This window comes from Sceloporus occidentalis, unplaced genomic scaffold (genome assembly GCF_023333645.1).
Source record: "Sceloporus occidentalis isolate IW3139 unplaced genomic scaffold, rSceOcc1.0.p SCAF_5, whole genome shotgun sequence".
Classification (NCBI taxonomy): Eukaryota; Metazoa; Chordata; class Lepidosauria; order Squamata; family Phrynosomatidae; genus Sceloporus; species Sceloporus occidentalis.
In genome coordinates this window covers 84,527,911-84,545,062 of record NW_028316985.1, presented here as the reverse complement: position 1 = coordinate 84,545,062, position 17,152 = coordinate 84,527,911, and the positions used below count along the sequence as shown (strand labels likewise).

Sequence of the window (17,152 nt, the reverse complement as noted above, 5' to 3'; positions counted from 1 at the left end):
TGCCTGGCTCACTTCTCTCTTCCACAGACTGAAAAAGAAAAGGTAAAAGAAATGAAATTCAAGATGGCATGACCTTTGGTAATGGCTAGCACAGATCCTGTAACCCTTGCCATGCTGATATAGTGGTGGTTCCGCCAGGTTTGCATGCATATCAACCATGCTTCTCTTTCTGGCATATGTCCCTGACAGTAACAAGAATATACATACACACACACATCCCAGTTCCAGCTCAGACCTAGGTCTGAGAAAGACAACTATTCCACACCTTCCTAGGCATAATTTGAACCCCAGTTGTACCATACTGCATCCCCATTCCCAGAAAGATTATTGGAAGTACAAACAATCAACTCTTATCCTACTACAACTGGAGCTGCTCTGACCACAATGGCAGTTGGAACAAAGACAGTGAGCTATTTTCCTCCCTTTTCATCTTTTCCCTTTCATTCTTCCCACCAAGGTAGCATTGAAAGGACTGGAGAAGAAATAGATTTCTCTTCCTTCCCTCTTCCTTCTCTGTACAAAAGGCAGCCCAACTGGCTGTTGGATTTAACATCAACAGTGGAAGCAGGAGAGCATCCTATACCACAAGTGAGGGCAGCAGAGAAGACAGAGAATTGCCTTCAAAGGGATTTGCCTATACTGAAATACAGGAGCACTGGACAAGCATGTCCAGTTTGTATCCTGAATGGCATAATTTTGATGTTCAGCCACACCAATGTTATTTTTTAAAAACTATATTTGTTAATGTCATTCAAAATAATTAAAATAATTATAAAACATTTGCACAGCGAACACAACATAACATACTAAACAGTTAACTACCATGCAGCATACACCATCCATTACTTCCTTTTCTACAACTCTCTCTTCAATGAATCAGAAAGTTTTCAAATTAACAAAATGACGATCTCAGTATAATGTTCCTTCTACATTTTCCTGAAATTAATTTTTTCTGTTTTCTTACTTTTCTCCTCTTTGTATTTTTAACAATAGGTACATCTGATTTCTTTTCTTTTTTATGAATATGTATTTTATTTTCTGTTCAGTTCCATTGTTGCTATTTCACCCCATTTGGGGGGAAACAGCAGAAAAAGAAACACTGCTGTTGAGGATCTGGTAATGAAAGCACTGGAGAAACCTGTTCTAGGTTGCCTGTAGGAAGAAAGAATTAGTGTATGCCTCCTGAGGTTGCTCTTATTTAAATGCATATTACCTTTCTTTCTGTGAAAAGGGATCCCAGCATATTACTGCTCTTTTTCTCTATGCAGTTACAGGCTTAAGAGAACTCTGTCCCCATCTGAGGCAAAAAGAGAAGTTGGAATATGTAATACCATAAATCAAGATGCAAAGGTCTGGGGGGGACTGACGGTCTTCTTGCTGCTTGTATTTAATTAAATAAATGCTAAGTGAAGGTGCCAACTTAAAGAGCTGCAGAAGGAGCCTTTGCAAAACAAAGGCTTAATGGGTATCATATTAACTGGAAAATGCAGAAGGGCAAAATTATGGCAATCATATGCATGCTGAGAGTTCATCACAAAGGGCTATAAATTCATTTGAGAGGTAACATTATTCTGGCCGTATCAGAAATCATCATCGCCTTTGTTCTCTGTATCTGCAGTCCAAAAATTACCACATTCTAGCAATCTTTTTTGTCAAAGAAGTCATGCTGTAGCTTATTTTAACTCTTCATGGTTGCCCGAAGATGTTGGTTACAGCCATATAACAATATTCTGTCCCTTGAGGATGCACCTAAAGCATGATGATGATGGCATAATGGCTGAAGGAAGGGCAGGCTGCCATTTTGCTGCCTGAGATGGGAGCAGCAAATGACACCCACCCAATCTGGATGCATAGCTGGCCAAGTTATTTTGTCACAGTGGACAGATCTTTCACGTACACCACCCCCGTCTACCAGCAAAAACAGAACAATTAAAAAATGCATGATTTAGAATTTGCTGCCCTTTCATGACACTTGAATTTTGAGGTATGAAGCAATCCCCTCATTCAGGCTTATCGCCAGCCTAAGCATGTGCTACAAACAAGACAACTCTAGATGCTTTGTTCCAGATGCCTTCCCTACTATACAATTATAGCAATATAATTCCACAAGTGCCATGGCAACATCCTAGAGTTTGTAGTTTGGTGAGACACTAGAGATCTCTAGCTGAGACTTCTATATGGCCCTCCCTGAACTACAGGTATTCTGTAGGGTGTTGCCATTGCAGTTAAAGTGGAACCTAGTGCTCTTATCTCTGTAATCACTTAAATAATTCCATTAACTTAATGCTGGATTGTGGAGTTAAAGGCTTTCATGGCCGGCATCCATAGTTTTTCGTGGGGTTTTGGGGCTAGAAGATGCTGAATTCCTTGATAGATTTTACCAGTTTAGAAGACCTAGGCTAGAATTCCTTTTGGAAATATACATATAGAGAGTATAGGGAGTGAAAATACTTAGTGAAAGGTTATTAGATGGAAAGAGAAAGATTTCAAAATTGATGGTGATGTCAGTATTTGCTCTTAATGGATAAGTATTTTTTAAAATGTAATAATATGCAATAGGTTATGCATTTTAGTATATATGTTTTATATGGGATTTGGTATGATTATGTTCTTAGAAACCTAATTTTAATACACACACACACACACACACACACACACACACACACACTCCCTATGCCAGTATTTGTCATTTCAAGGTCATTGCAAAAGAAAGTATCCAGTATATTCTTGCATAATCTTCTTCAGAGGACCAATAGACCATTATCTGACAGTGTGTCACCTTGACTACTTTGTGACTGGGGTGGAGGGGGGCATCCGACTACATTCTTGTGCAATAAGACACAAAGTAGGGAGTTTATAACACAGGGAAAATCCTGTGCAAAAATGGGGGTTTAAATTGGAAAAAACCTGCAAAAGTGGGTTGATTTTCACATGACATCATTGTTAAACTAATGTTAACCGGAACAGAAAGTGGAGGGAAAGTTGACAAATGCTGCTCCTTTTTACTTCCAAAAATTCCCAAAATAAAAAGGAGTGGCTTTTGTTTACTTTCCGTTTAGGTTAACACAAATTTAACAATGACATGTGTGAAAACCAATCTGCTTTTGCTGGTTTTTTCTACCTTTTAAATCCCATTTTTGCATGGAATTTCCCCTGTGTGATAAACTCCTAGGATAGCAGGGCCACTAGCCATTTTTGTGCTTCTGACTGCAGAAATGCAACTGGATGCTGCCTGGAATCCCACTCTCCTCTGGGCACTAAATGGCCTTGGGATCATACTCCTACAGAAAGCAGATCAGTTGCATGCAGAGGGAAGGGGGGAGAAAGGAGGCAGAGATCTCTTTGGTCAAGCTTTGGGGTCTGCTAAACCAGCATAAGATCACAGCATCAGTGTGATAAAATATTTTCACTCTCTTGCATACCTGCTGGAGCAGAAGTGAGATTGTGTAGCTGGCATGGTGGGTTTAGCCCTAGGAGACATAGGGTCCGAACAGACAGGCCAAAATAAAGCTGCTTCGGGCCACTTTGGAAGTTGCTGTTTAAATGAAGCATGCATCCTAAGAAGCTGGAAGCCACACTAAAGCCACACTGCAGTCCTTAGGACTGGAGCACAGCTTTGGCGCAGCTTCAGGCCTCTTAAGATGCATGTGTCATTTAAACAGCATACCTCCAAAGTGGCCCGAAGCAGCTTTATTTTGGCCTGTCTGTTCAAGCCCATAGATTCTAAAATCCCTCAGAGGTTGTGTCTGCACTGTAGAAATAATACAGTTAGACACTATGTTAACTGCCATGGTGCCAATCCTGCAGAATCCTGGGCTTTGTAATTTGGTGAGGCATTCTCTGGTCAGAGAAGGCTAAAGACCTTGTAAAACTACAAATCCCAGGATTCCGTATAATGGAGCTACAGTATTTAAAATGGTGTCAAACTGCATTATTTCTACAGTGTAGCAGCACCCTTGGTTGTTTAGGTCACTGTGAAAGCTCAACAAGTCACTGCCTTTTTATCTAAAGTGTCCCCATCATGAAGAAGAAGTCTGCAGATACATTAATTAATATATGTGAATCTTCCATAGATTCAGCTGGTGCAACAAAGATGTTCTTAGCAACCATAATTTATGTGCTTCTAGCCTGAAATTACTTTAAAATGGGATTATGTGGGAAGGAGGAAAATATAATATTGATGCATATTAGCATAGGGTTTTGTTCCATCTTTGAAACGTATTAACAAGTGAAGACAAATACACACTTTAGACACTAATAAATGACTCCAGAAATTTCCTGTAATCAGAAAAAGAGCAAAATGATTAATCTCGTGCCTCTAAAGCATAAAATTGTGCATTTTTCATGCTTAGATATGTTATGAAAAGCAATCACCTTAGTGATGGTTGAACAAATCCAAATGAACCATTATTAAAGTTTGAACACAGCTCTTTGAAGGATTTCCTTTTGAACAGCAACGCACTTGATCTTAATGTCCTATGATATATTTGAGATATATTGGGAGGGGAAGAGAGAGTTAAGCCATTAAATGAATAACTGCAACAGAAGAAATTCAAATCCTTTCCTGGGCACCCTTAGCTAGAGAAAGAAAGAAAAGGCCTAGCAGCAGAAAGTTAGCCAGGTAGATAAATCAAATAGGAAGGATTGCTCCCCAGCCAGGTGAGGTGAGATATTGCTTGTGGGTGAGTGGGTGGGGAGAAACTTGGAGAATTAATATTTTTAATGTAAATACCAGAATCTAGCCGAGGAATTCTGAGAGTTGTACTCTGAAAAGTAACTTTTCCAGACTCTAAGAAACAGTCCCCCATTTCCATGCTTCTCTGAACAGATGGCCCTCCTCACACACAGTTCCTTGCATCCTGGCCCTACCTGACACTTATTTGATCATAACTTCCATTGAACTCAGTGGTACATGGCTCTTTCTGGGTTTCATGCTGTGAAAGAGTAGCACACAATTCAGGCCCCACTTTACTTCCAGCTTCCCCCCTTTTCATTCTGCAGGGGGTCCTTCCACTCTGTCACTTGCAAGAACATGTCACAATAGCTACAGCAGTCCACCCAAACAGGTATGGGAAGTTGGAGGGTTCTGGGACAGGAAATCCAGACAAATGAAATGTAGCTCTAGGGACCTGTGTGTTTCATACTACTTCATTTGAAACGACTGTACACTTCTAACGCAAAAGTAGATGAAAATAAATGCAGTAGAATGTAAGATGATCAAGAAGTTCTTGGGGCAGAATGGGACTCAGTGATCCACAACAGCAGGGGGACCAGACTGAAAAACTAAAATTGGGGTGTGGGGAAGAAAAAACACACAAAAAGGAAGGCTCAGTTTAACACAATGGAATTGGGGGGGCAGTTTATGCTCTGCCAAAGGGCTCCATTGACAGAAGATGCATCCAACTGATTTATAGGCATCACTTCCTCCTCCACTGGAGAGTCAGCCAGGCTCAGCCCTCCTTGTGGGATTTTTAGGGGGCTAGAGGGGTTACACTGGGGGTGAATGGCCAGAGGAGTTTGCTTCTGACAGCCCCAGTACACATGTATTATGTGGATCCAAGTTTCTATATCCCAAGTTACATGAGAGTCTTAGCAGTAGTGGTGCATTTCCTCCTTCTGTCTCCTTTTCATTGTTGGACTTTAGATTTTGATCCCCATGGGGCAAGGCCCGTCTTGCTGCTAAGGATGATATGAGGAGGCAGAGATTAAAATCTGTTAGCTATCATCACCCATGAATATAATTTGTGAAATTAGCTTTGAATGTGCTAGATAATTATACTTATGTGGACCATAATTTGGTGTAGCCTTGGCTCAGTAATTGCTGATTAGACCAGCCGTGTATGTGTTGTTTTCCATCTTTAATAATTATTTAAAGAGACAGCAAAATGGAACTGTTTGTTAACAGCCTTTATGAGGATGGATGCAGAATGGTGCTGAATGTGTCCCATAGAACAATTTAAAGGCAAAAAGTGTGTTTTCAAGGGGCATGAAAAGCATTCCCTCCTCTCCCCAACAAAACTTGTCTTCCACTTCTTCATGACGTTTTCCTTCCTTCCTTCCTTCCTTCCTTCCTTCCTTTTCTCCCCACCGTTCTCTTAAACTGCTGCCATTTCAGTGACATATTTTAATATTAGTAACCTTTATTTTCACTCAACCAATCAAGAATCTCATAGTAAATATTATGAGATCACAGGTGTCTTCAGATATGGCCGTACGATAGTGTTATAAGGCTGAATGGTGCTGCATTGTAACTTAGAGCTACTTGGGCTGCTGCCACACTGCAGAATGAATGCATTTTGATACCACTTCAACTGTGATGGATCTATCCTATGGAATCCTGGCATTTGTAATTTGTTGTGGCCCCAGAGCTCTCTGAAAGAGAAGACTAAATATCTCACAAAACTACAAATCCCAGAATTCCATAGCATTGAGCCATGGCTGATAAGGTGATGTCAAACTGTATTAATTCTGCAGTGTAGCTCTTATTGCTCATTGAAATGTACACTCACAGATGCATCTCATTCAGTACATACTGTACATTCCAATAGACATTGACTGAGATTTTCTGTCAAGGCATTTGTATCACATAGCTTCATCTTTATTGCTGTATCTCCTGATGCTAACCCCAACAAAACCCATCTTGTAAACAGTGCAGCCCCCCACAACACACCCACTTCTGTGTGGATGCATCCTGCTGTTTTCTTGTAGATGGATGCACTGCAACAACATCTATATGACCCTCTGGACACCTTTAGGATGTCCTTGTAGATCGTTGGTTACTTTCAACTAGAGTAGACCTATTTGATCAATTGTTGAATGGTAGGTTAGCACATAGGTAAATCTGTGAACCAAGTCACAACTAACAACAGGGTGTAGATGTCATTGCAGTACATCCAGCTACAGGGAAATAGCTGGGCATGACCTTGCTGATCCTCCTCCCCCACCTGCCACCCCTGCTGCTCTCTGAAAATATGGAAATGGCAGTGTTGTGAGGGCCACTTACATGGTCTGCTTATATTGTGCTGCTTACACAGCCAGTACTGCAGCCACTCACTCCCAAACCACAAGGTTATGAGTTCAATCCCAGCCAGGTGCTCAGGGTCGACTCAGCCTTGCACCCTTCCGAGGTCACTAAAATGAGTACCCAGCTTGATGGAGACAATTCATAAACCACTTAGAGCCTGTTCAGTGCGGTATGAAGCAGTATATAAATGAAGCTGCTATTGCTATTACTACATTGAACATTGTGCTGCATACATGGTGGGTGTATGGGGAGTTGGACCCTTGCATGGTCAGAACAGAATTCCAGCTCTGCCACAACCAAAAAAGCAAGTTGTGATGGCAGAACTCCAACTTACACAGTCGTAATTTACCAAGAGAATGTGCTCCTATATTTATATTTAAATACAATTTGTCTTTGAAGGGTATCATGCAAACAATACTCCCTGATTTGCCTTGCTATGGTAGATTCATTCCCCTAGAGCAGGGAAGTAAAATGGAGTAGCATTGCAGTTATCAAGGTGATAGAAATACTGTACATTGCATGTGATCATTTTCACCATTTTGGACCATCAAAAACAGGCATCCAAGAATGCTCACAGAACTCATCCCCCAGCTCACTTCAGCTTTATTTGTAGAAACATTAGACAATATTTTTCTACAGTGTCCCAGTATTGTGTTGTCTTTTATCTGTGCATAAAAGCGGAAGAAGATAATTAATGACATGGGTTAATGACGTTGGTTCTTGAATATTTGCATGTTCTGAACAGTGGCTCTTGTTGTTTTTGCTTTGGGCTTGTTTAACTTTTAGAACATAACACTGTTCATGCTTGTTCCAAAGCAAGTCTAACTGTGTTCAGTGGATCTTACTTTCAGGTAAGTGTGCATAGGATTGCAGCCTTATTGTCCAAATAAACCCTTTAATTACAGAAAAGCTAATGAGTACTCATAAACTTGGGCACAACAATTCAGACTAGGTTATCTGAACATAGGCATCAGTGAAATAAATGGGACAAAATAATCATGACTTAACTGAAGTCCCATTGATTTTTGTGGAAACAAAGGTCAACAAACAGTCTGAATCCAACCCCGATTTACTAGAGTCTTAAAACATTGTTACATTCCTTCATGGAAAGCATGTTTGAGGCAAGAAGAGGAGAGGATCAGAGTCCTAGATGGGATATTTGTTAATATAGGGCAAAATGTTACAAGGGGACAGGTAAGATTAATGGTTATTTTAAAATGTGTCATAGTTTATGGACAATCCCTGAAATAATTCTAGATGCAGCGTTCCATTATCTGGGCTCTGTATGAACACGCACTGATTGCCTGGCTTCTTGTGTATATTCTCCAAAAAGTAATACTGAGAACAGTCCAAAATGTTTTGATGCCTGAAGTGAAAGATAAGATGATGCTTTTGTCCCAGGGCATCCACAGAATCTAGCCAGTCTTAAATAAAATAAAATAAAACTTTTATTTATATCCCACCCTTCTGTAGCAAGACAATCAGAGTGGCTCACACTAAAACGTCCACATACAATATAATATGTAAAATTATAATATCCCCCCTTTAAAAAGAATTAAATATATTACATTTAAAAGAGTTTTAAAATCAATTTATAATAAAGATAACATAGGCAGGGAGGTAGTAAATACATGGTGTGAGGTGGTAATCAATCTGTGGCCGGGGAATTTATTTGGGAAAGGCCTTCTAGAAGAAATTCGTCTTGACAGCTTTTTTGGTTCATCAGTGATGGCAGTAATGTTCCCATCTTTGGTGTCACCCCATGGCGGTGGCAGCCAAAAGGACATGCTCAGCCCTCTCCTTTGCTGCAGTGGAGGCCTCTTCACAAGGAGACTTCCACTGCTGCAGCAAAGCCAGAGGAGACACACTTTGCCTCCTCCTTCACTGCCACTGTAGAAGTTTCCTTGTGAGTGGGCAGCAAAGCCAGGAAAGGTGCAGTGAGAGGAGGACTGGACTGGGTGTCACCCCTCTTCTAGGATGTCACCCGGTGCAGGCCTCAACCCCAGCACCCCCTAGTGATGCCACTGAATGGGAGTGAAGAATATCCTTCACACTCACTGAGGCCAGCAGGCCAGCCAAGGGGACACAGGGCAGTCTGTATGGCCCACACAGCTTTGTCTCCTCCGCATCCCTCAGCATCTGCTGTTTGAGGTGACTGCCTCACCTGTGGGGTTACTAATACTGGCCCTGAAGTAAACACATAACCATCATATGCTGCAAAACCCATTTAAAAATGTGATGTGATTTTAAAAAATACATACAGTAGGACCTCAGTATCCATGGACTTGGCATCCGAGGATTTAACCATCTGAGGACAGCAAGCCCACATTGTGACCAATGGCGGTGCATGCACACGGCCATGCCGCCATTAGGTGCAACCCCTATTGTCCTCAATGGTGCTATGCGTATGCGACTTGAGCATACACAGATTTTGGTATCTGCTGGGAGGGGCAGAGCGGATCCCCTGCGTATACTGAGGTTCCACTGTGGAAGGTTGTTCCTTTTCTGATATATATAATATCTAAAGCTATCCCCAATTTATTATTGAAAGGTCAATTAACTATCTGCATGATATGTGGATATAAAAAATCCTTCCATCTGAGAAGTTTCAAAGATCGGTGCTGTGCTTTCAGAGGGTTGCAGTTAAAATGGAATGCTGGCTGCATTTTGACTTTGTTCGGTAGGGTGTATATCATAATGGTTTATATAGCATATTTTTCACTGCAATTTTATTGGTAGCTAATTTAATCCTGCATGCAAGGATCAAACTACATGTGCTGTAGAATGCCCCTGACTGGCACTCCCAATGTCTTTATTTTATATATATTTTATGGAAATTGAAGTAGGAATGGAGCGTGGAGGAAGGAGAATTCCCACTATTTGCCAGTTACCTGACTTAGGTCTTACCCTGCCTGCTTTTAGTTGCAAAGGCAGCAGTTGGATCAGGAATTCAGTGTGGGAATAACGCCTTCTGTCTATCGCCTTCGTTGCATAGTTCCTATCAAGAGTGTGAACCCTGATAACCAAGGTTGCTGAGGTCAATTAAGACAACATTAGGCAAATTGAAGCTGTGCTAAATCTAAACCTCTCTCAGCCCAGCTACAATCTAAATCTCATTCAGCCTAGTCTAACTTTGTGCTAGAATTGTGGCTGACTCCCTGGGCTGGAGAAGGTTTGGATCTGGCATAATACTTGCACTCTCTTCTAGACCCTCTTTTTCATTCTTCTGCCATCTGATCTCAGTTGGCAGATTACCCTCTTCGGTTGCTCTGTCAGCAGATCTCCGGGAGTCACAGTGCAGATTACATTTACCTTGACTTCTCTATTCCCTCTCAAAGTCTCCAGTATCTTAATGTAGCTTAAACTTGAGTTTAGTTTCAATTTAACAACTAAGAGTTGCAGAGAGACCTTGAAGTAGGTACTGTTATGGAGCCCATTTTCTAAAATCTCCCAGACAGAATGGCTGCAACCAATTCCAAACAATTATACAGTTCCCAACTAGCCAGCATGGCCTGGGAGTATTTTAGAAAATGGAGTCCAACCTCTGTTTATAATATTCATTCTGTAAAAAACTGATGGAACTGACCTTGTTCCTTTTTTTTACAACAGACGAACCAAACTCCTGGAGTTCTCCCACTGCCGCCTCCCCAGGTCTGCCGGAAGTAACTATTTCCCTTGATGACATTGTTTCACCATTATCTTCATCACATCTAGCCCAACCCTCTGACCCTTCCCACCATATAAACCCAGAAACAACTTGGGATACTAAGAGGGAACATGATGTAAGAAAACCAAAGGAGCTTTCAGCAAATGGCCACAAAAAGAAAAGGTTAGGTGAGCAAAGAGAAAGGTCTGTAAGTCCTAAAAAGATAGACAGGTCAAAGCATGAAGAGGCTTCTAGGAAAGGAAGCTCGGAAGGCAAGAGTAAGACTGGTGAAAGTGGCAGGCCGGCATCAGAAAGTAAGGCGGTCGGACTGAACGCAATGGCCGAGGCTCAAGTACAAGATCATGGGAGTGCTGGAACCAATGATGAACTGGCCGGGAGATACAAGTGGCTGGAAAGCAAAAGAGGAGGATCTCTTGGCATAAAAGACCATAATACCACAGTTGCCGCAGTGAAGAAACCGGCTGCAGCTTCTGAACACGTCAAGCTGGATTCCACTGGTGCTACAAAGGCGTACAGTAGCAATAGCTGCAGTTCTCATGGAAGTGATACGGATCACAACCAGAAGGAATCAGAGAGGAAGCCCGGCGAGTTCCCACGGAAGGGACATCTCCACTCCATTAACACACGCAGCACCAACACAACAGCTCGGAAGGCAACGGTCTCACCAGGACCGTGGAAGATTCCAGGTTCTGATAAGCTGCCAGGTGTACTAAAATCTGGCACTTCTGCTATGAGCAGATAAATCCATGACTGTTGCCTTCTAACTGTTTCACAGTGACGCAGAACATCCTTCTTAGCTTCTGTCTCACATTGATTTACTTTAATTTATTTTAACTATCACACCCATACATACTCAAAACATTGAGGAACGGAAACAGTAATATGTAATTCCATGACAAAACGTGCATAATGTCTTAATAAGTTGAAGCAACATAATAACCACACAGTATTTAAATGTGACCCACAAGTCCCCAGTTTCACTTCAGAGACTTTGGCAGCTATGGAAGAAACCAAAATAATATGAAGGACAGTTGACCATGAGGACAGTGCAGTGTAGCTTTAGTTTGTTGTTTTCCACTGCATGAAGGATTTGGGATTTTTCATTCAAACTTTATATCAAGAAACTGGAAGAAGTTAGAGCAATCACAAACTGGAACATCGCCTTAAATAAAACTGCACGGAGCAAGCTAAAAGTGGAAATAGAATCTTTTATCTGAGTTAAATGTTGTAAATAAATTGTTATTGACATATCCAGATGGGGGTTTGAAACCTTTGAAATTGTACATCCATGACATGTCTCTACTGTTAACACTTTGGAATAGACCACCCAATACCAGTAGCATAATTCATTATGCAAGGTGAGGAACCCTAGTGGATTAGCTGGTGCGATACCATTTCTACTGCCATTTTTTGTGAACAAACCATATTTCTGTATGTTCGGGAAAGAGTTAGGGTGGAATTGTACTTGCAAATCAAGCCTCAAAAGCAGTTTACCACAAGTTACTACCCCACTCACAAGTGTGTATACACACACACACACACACACACACACACACTGGATTTACCAGATGCCACACCAATTTCAACATGGAGAACTGTAGTATACAGTTTTCAAACACCACTATGATGTCAGGGTGATTCTTGGAAGATTTTAAAAGCTGCAGTTTCCTTTCAAAACAGCCTCTGTCTCCTGCAGGAATTCATAACTACCTGAACATTTGGTCAACTTTCTTTTGATATGACTATCTTTCACATGTGTCCTCCATCCCACAGTCAAAATTCAAAGATAAGAGATTTAGAGGGGAAATCCTCATTATATGGTCATACATTCATCAGGCATCCTGTTCTTTTCTTCCGTCTATGTTCTTATTTATGTCTGTCTTGCTTTTAAAGTTCAAAATCGTAAGTGCCACAAGAACATTTTATTCCACACCGATGAAGTGCAGCTTCTCCAATGAGCTCCATTTATCAGCTCTTTATCCCTGAGAGGATAAAAAAAATATCAACAGCAATACAAAGAAGAGCAAAAACAACCACACACACAAAGATGCAACACTTGGGAATATGTCCTAGGCAGACTCTCATGCAACCTGGAAATGCACTGCTCAATGACTTGAGTAAAGTCCAGTTACTGTTGAAAGTCAGTGGAAGTTTTGATTTGGAGAAGAGCGTGAAAAGGTGATGGGATATTAGCCATTAAGATCATTCTTGGTGCAAGAGATCAGCATCTTGCTAGCTCTCCTAAAGCATTTCTCAATGAGAGCTACTGAAGTTCTGTTTTTCCTTCAGGAGATATGGAGACATATTTCTGCCATAGTAGTTGGGAAAGAAAGGATTTTGCACCTTTGAAACAAAACGCTTATTTAAGAACTAGTCCCTTTATAATTTTTTAAGAAAGCACAAAGATATGTAGCTGTTTACAAAATATATATATATAGTTTTTAATTAAGAAATTAGAGATATATCTTTATCCCCAGTCTAGATATTTGGCATAATTTGATGTTAATTTATTAAATCTGGACTTCGGATAGTGTTTCCCTAATCAAAATGGAAACGCATGTCCAACTATATTATTTCCTACACACAATGAACAGAAACAAACAGCAATGGGAAAAAACAAACAGTCGAGATTATGCTTGCATAAACTCCAATTTGCACAGTGCCCAGCGATTCCTTGTGCAGTAATTGCTTTATGCGGCTGTAATTGATAACCTGTGAAGACAGCACATCATCTAAACCCCATTCCAAATAATATTTCTGTGTAGTGTTAGCTGTGAATTTACCTTGTACAGCTCTATCGCTATAAATATAATTCCATGTATTAATAGTCACAGAAAGGCTGTAAGTGAGCAACTATTTTTATGAAACGCACCACTATGGATAAATTAACTTTTACAGAAATCTTGTTTACTGTATGATATTCTAAACCACTCAAATAAAATATATATCCAAGAATCTTTTTTCCCAACTGTTTATACTGTGTAATTAATTACAGGGCACTTTGTGGGGAAATTTGTTCATTAAGAAAATATTGATTGTATGTGCCTGGGGAGAAAGACACACAATTTCATTGCCATATTATGCCATTGTTTTGTTCTGATGCGGAAGCTATGGTTAACAACAAACAAAGTGCTATACTGGCTCAGACTAAAGGCCTATCTAGTTCCATATTCCCTTCGTACTCTGGCCAAATAAATACTCATGGAAAACCCACAAACAATATACGACACAACAGTGTGTTCCCTTGCAATACTGCCTATTATTATTATTATTATTATTATTATTATTATTAACCTTTATTTATAAAGCGCTGTAAATTTACACAGCGCTGTACATACAATCTTTTTAATTAGACGGTTCCCTGCCCTCAGGCTTACAATCTAAAAAGACATGACATAAAAGGAGAAGGGAAAGGTGGTGGGGCTAGTAGGCTAATACATATAAAGTACATTGCAATACAGGAAATGGTTCGATACTAGATGTAATATGCTTCTGATACTAGATGTAATATGCAGCCATCATGATTAATAACCATTACCAGTTGTCCATCCTAGGTTTATCTACTTTGTTTTGAAAGCCACCCAAGCTTCACTGGGCCACTTTGCCATAGCAAAGTTTGATTATGAAACTCTGAAATTATGTACTTTTTCTTACCTGTCCTGAAGCATCTATCATTGACCTTCTGATTATTTCCTGATTTTAATACTCAGGGGGAGCAAGAAAAACATCTGTCTAGTCACTTTGTTCACATCATTACCTCCCACCACCACTACTACCAACTGACTTTAATATCTATTCTAAAAATCCCCAAATGTAATCTTTCTGGACAGGAAAAGCACTTTAGTCCCTGGTTGTTATGACTTCCCTTTTCTACGTATTCTACAGCAACACAATATACTGATTTCAGGTGTGTTGACCAGAACTGTACACAGTATTCTGTGTGTAATCACATCACCAATGTGTATAATCTAGATTTGTCTTGGGACATTTTCAGTTCTTTTCTTAAAGTTCCCTGGTACATCACTTGAGATTACAGAAATCTCCTTTAAAAAAGCATGATCTGCAAGATACTAGAGGTGGAGATGAGAGGATTAGGACCACAGCACAGAGGAAGGAGTTTTGGGTCTTATCTCAAGGAAAGCATACATAGAGTGAAAGAAATTGCTGTTTGGTACCAAAGGGTTGATGCCACCGGCACGCACTCACAGAGGAATAATACATACTATGAAAACTAAAGACTGATATACACAATGCCAATTTATTATATTAATTTCTCCATGCAAAGCCACACAAGTATCTCATGTAAGACTAACAAGATTGGCTTCTCTTATTCTACCAGCATTCCCTTCCAATTGTTTCCATCAAGTTCTTCTTTCAGATTAAAAATCGTTGATAAGCCACCACTACCAGTGTTCTGCAAACTGTTGTAGTGCACACTGCTACTAAAAAATCACTGGCAACAAATGTTACAGTGTGGTGCGCTGTTCATTGTGGAGTGAAGCAGTGCTTCTTCCTATCTCACTGGGGTAGAGCCTCAAGTTGGTATGGGAAGAAGCAACTATACAGCCTTCTGTTTCACGCAGGACTTTTCACATTATCGCAGTGGTCCAAACAAGATCAACAACTACCACACTAACAATGTAATGTGGGATGGGGTCATGGCAGTGTCCCCACCCCAGTCTCTCAGTTGGGCATCTCACTGAGTTGGATCTGAGACTCAAGGTTATTGTAAGGCTGTGTGTTTTCCCCTGACATGCCTGTGCTGTGATGAATGGAGAATAAAGGAACCCATTTTCCAACTGATATACAGTTGGTCCTCCATATCCATGGATTCTGCATCCATGGATTCAACCATCCATGGTTTAAAATCCTCCAAAAAATTCCAAAAAGCAAATCTTGATTTTGTCATTTTATATAAAGGACACCATTTCAGCACCCAATGCATATGATGGGTTTTGAGCATTCATTGAGCAGTCACAGTGGGTCCTGGAACCAAACCCCAAGGGCCCACAGTACCAGTGGACATTCAGTGAGGAGCAAGGAGAGCTCATGATTTTCTATGTCCATGGGGTGATGAAGTCATATTGGGGTTAAGTCTGAATGTTAAAGAATGTTAAGAACTGTCCAGCTGTCCAAGTTATTAAATGCAGTCCCCAAACTGAAACCAGAAACAAATTTACCATGCAACTGCCACAGAAGCTTCTGGTTGCTGGCTGCCACTGAGGAGAGCTGAATTAGAAATTTTAGAAGCAGGGTGGGAGTCATGGAGCATTGCTTTCCCATGTGTATGAATACTGAACCAATGGATTGCCACAGTATTCACCCATGTACCAATCTGGACATGGATTTGTATAATGGGTTCCCCACCTACCCACAATAGCAGCAACGTAAGCTCATATTTACTGCTGAACCCTTGAACAGTCTCATGTGACCATCTTTGCTGGATGTAGCTCATCATCCATGGAATAGATGGCAGAATTGATAAATTGTGGTTTTATTGCCAGTTCTAGATTTTTTAAAAAAGTTGCCACACACCTGTCATCAGGATTGTGGGACCACAAATTATATCTTATTAGGAAATGTAATCTGCTGAGACCGACACTTCAGACACTCTATGTGGTGTGTATATCTTTAGAAGATATTTAACTACATACAACAAAGTTTAGTGACCAGTGTACCCAATAGTGTACTATTCCTTGGTGCTTTATATGAAGGTGAGCAGGCAGAAACATTCAACATTGCAAATCACAAAAAGAAATTATATGGCAGGTTTCCCTTTTGACAAGATTGTCATGTCGTATCCGACTGTAGGGGGGCAGTGCTCATCTCTGTTACTTAGCTGGGGGAGCCAGCGTTGTCAAAGACAACTCTATGATCATGTGGCCGGCATGACTGTGCAGAATACTGTTACCTTCCCACCATAATGGTACCTATTTATCTACTTGCACTTTTACATGCTTTCAAACTGCTGTGTTGGCAGAAGCTAGGACTAGTGATCGGAGCTCACTCCATCATGCATCGCTTGGATCTCGAACTACTGAGCTGCTGGCCTTGCAATTGTCAAAGTCAGCATCTTAACCGCTAGGCTTTAAACAGTAAAAAAGAGCTTGCATGGTATAGTGGTTTGAGTGTTGGACTAGGACTCAGGGGGGGCACATTTGAATCCCCACTGAGTCATGAAAGGCCATTTGGGTGCCTTTGTAGAAATCACATTCTTTCAGCCTAAGAGGAAGGCCATAGTAAACCTTATCTGAATAAATCTTGCCAAGGAAACCCTATAATAGGGAGACATAAGTCATAGTCAACTTGAAGACACATAACAACAATAACTATGGGTAGATGTTGTTGTTGCTTGTGCTGCTGCTGTTGCTGCTGTTGTATGCCTTCAAGTCATTTACATCTTATGGTGACCCTAAGATGAACCTGTCGTGAGGTTTTCTGGAGCTGAGAGTGTGCGACTC

The 17,152-nt window shown here is 40.7% G+C and overlaps 1 protein-coding gene across 2 annotated transcripts in view; it reads left to right on the top strand.

The window, feature by feature from the left end:
• MAGI2 (membrane associated guanylate kinase, WW and PDZ domain containing 2) overlaps positions 1–13,614 on the top strand; it is a 789,679-nt gene extending 776,065 nt beyond the window's left edge. For both annotated transcript variants that reach the window (XM_089524612.1, XM_089524611.1), the window contains one exon: positions 10,634–13,614. In XM_089524612.1, the coding sequence (XP_089380738.1) occupies positions 10,634–11,433 (800 nt within the window). In that variant the 3' untranslated portion in view covers positions 11,434–13,614. The remainder of the gene's footprint in view (positions 1–10,633) is intronic.
• The last annotated feature ends 3,538 nt before the right edge of the window (positions 13,615–17,152 follow it).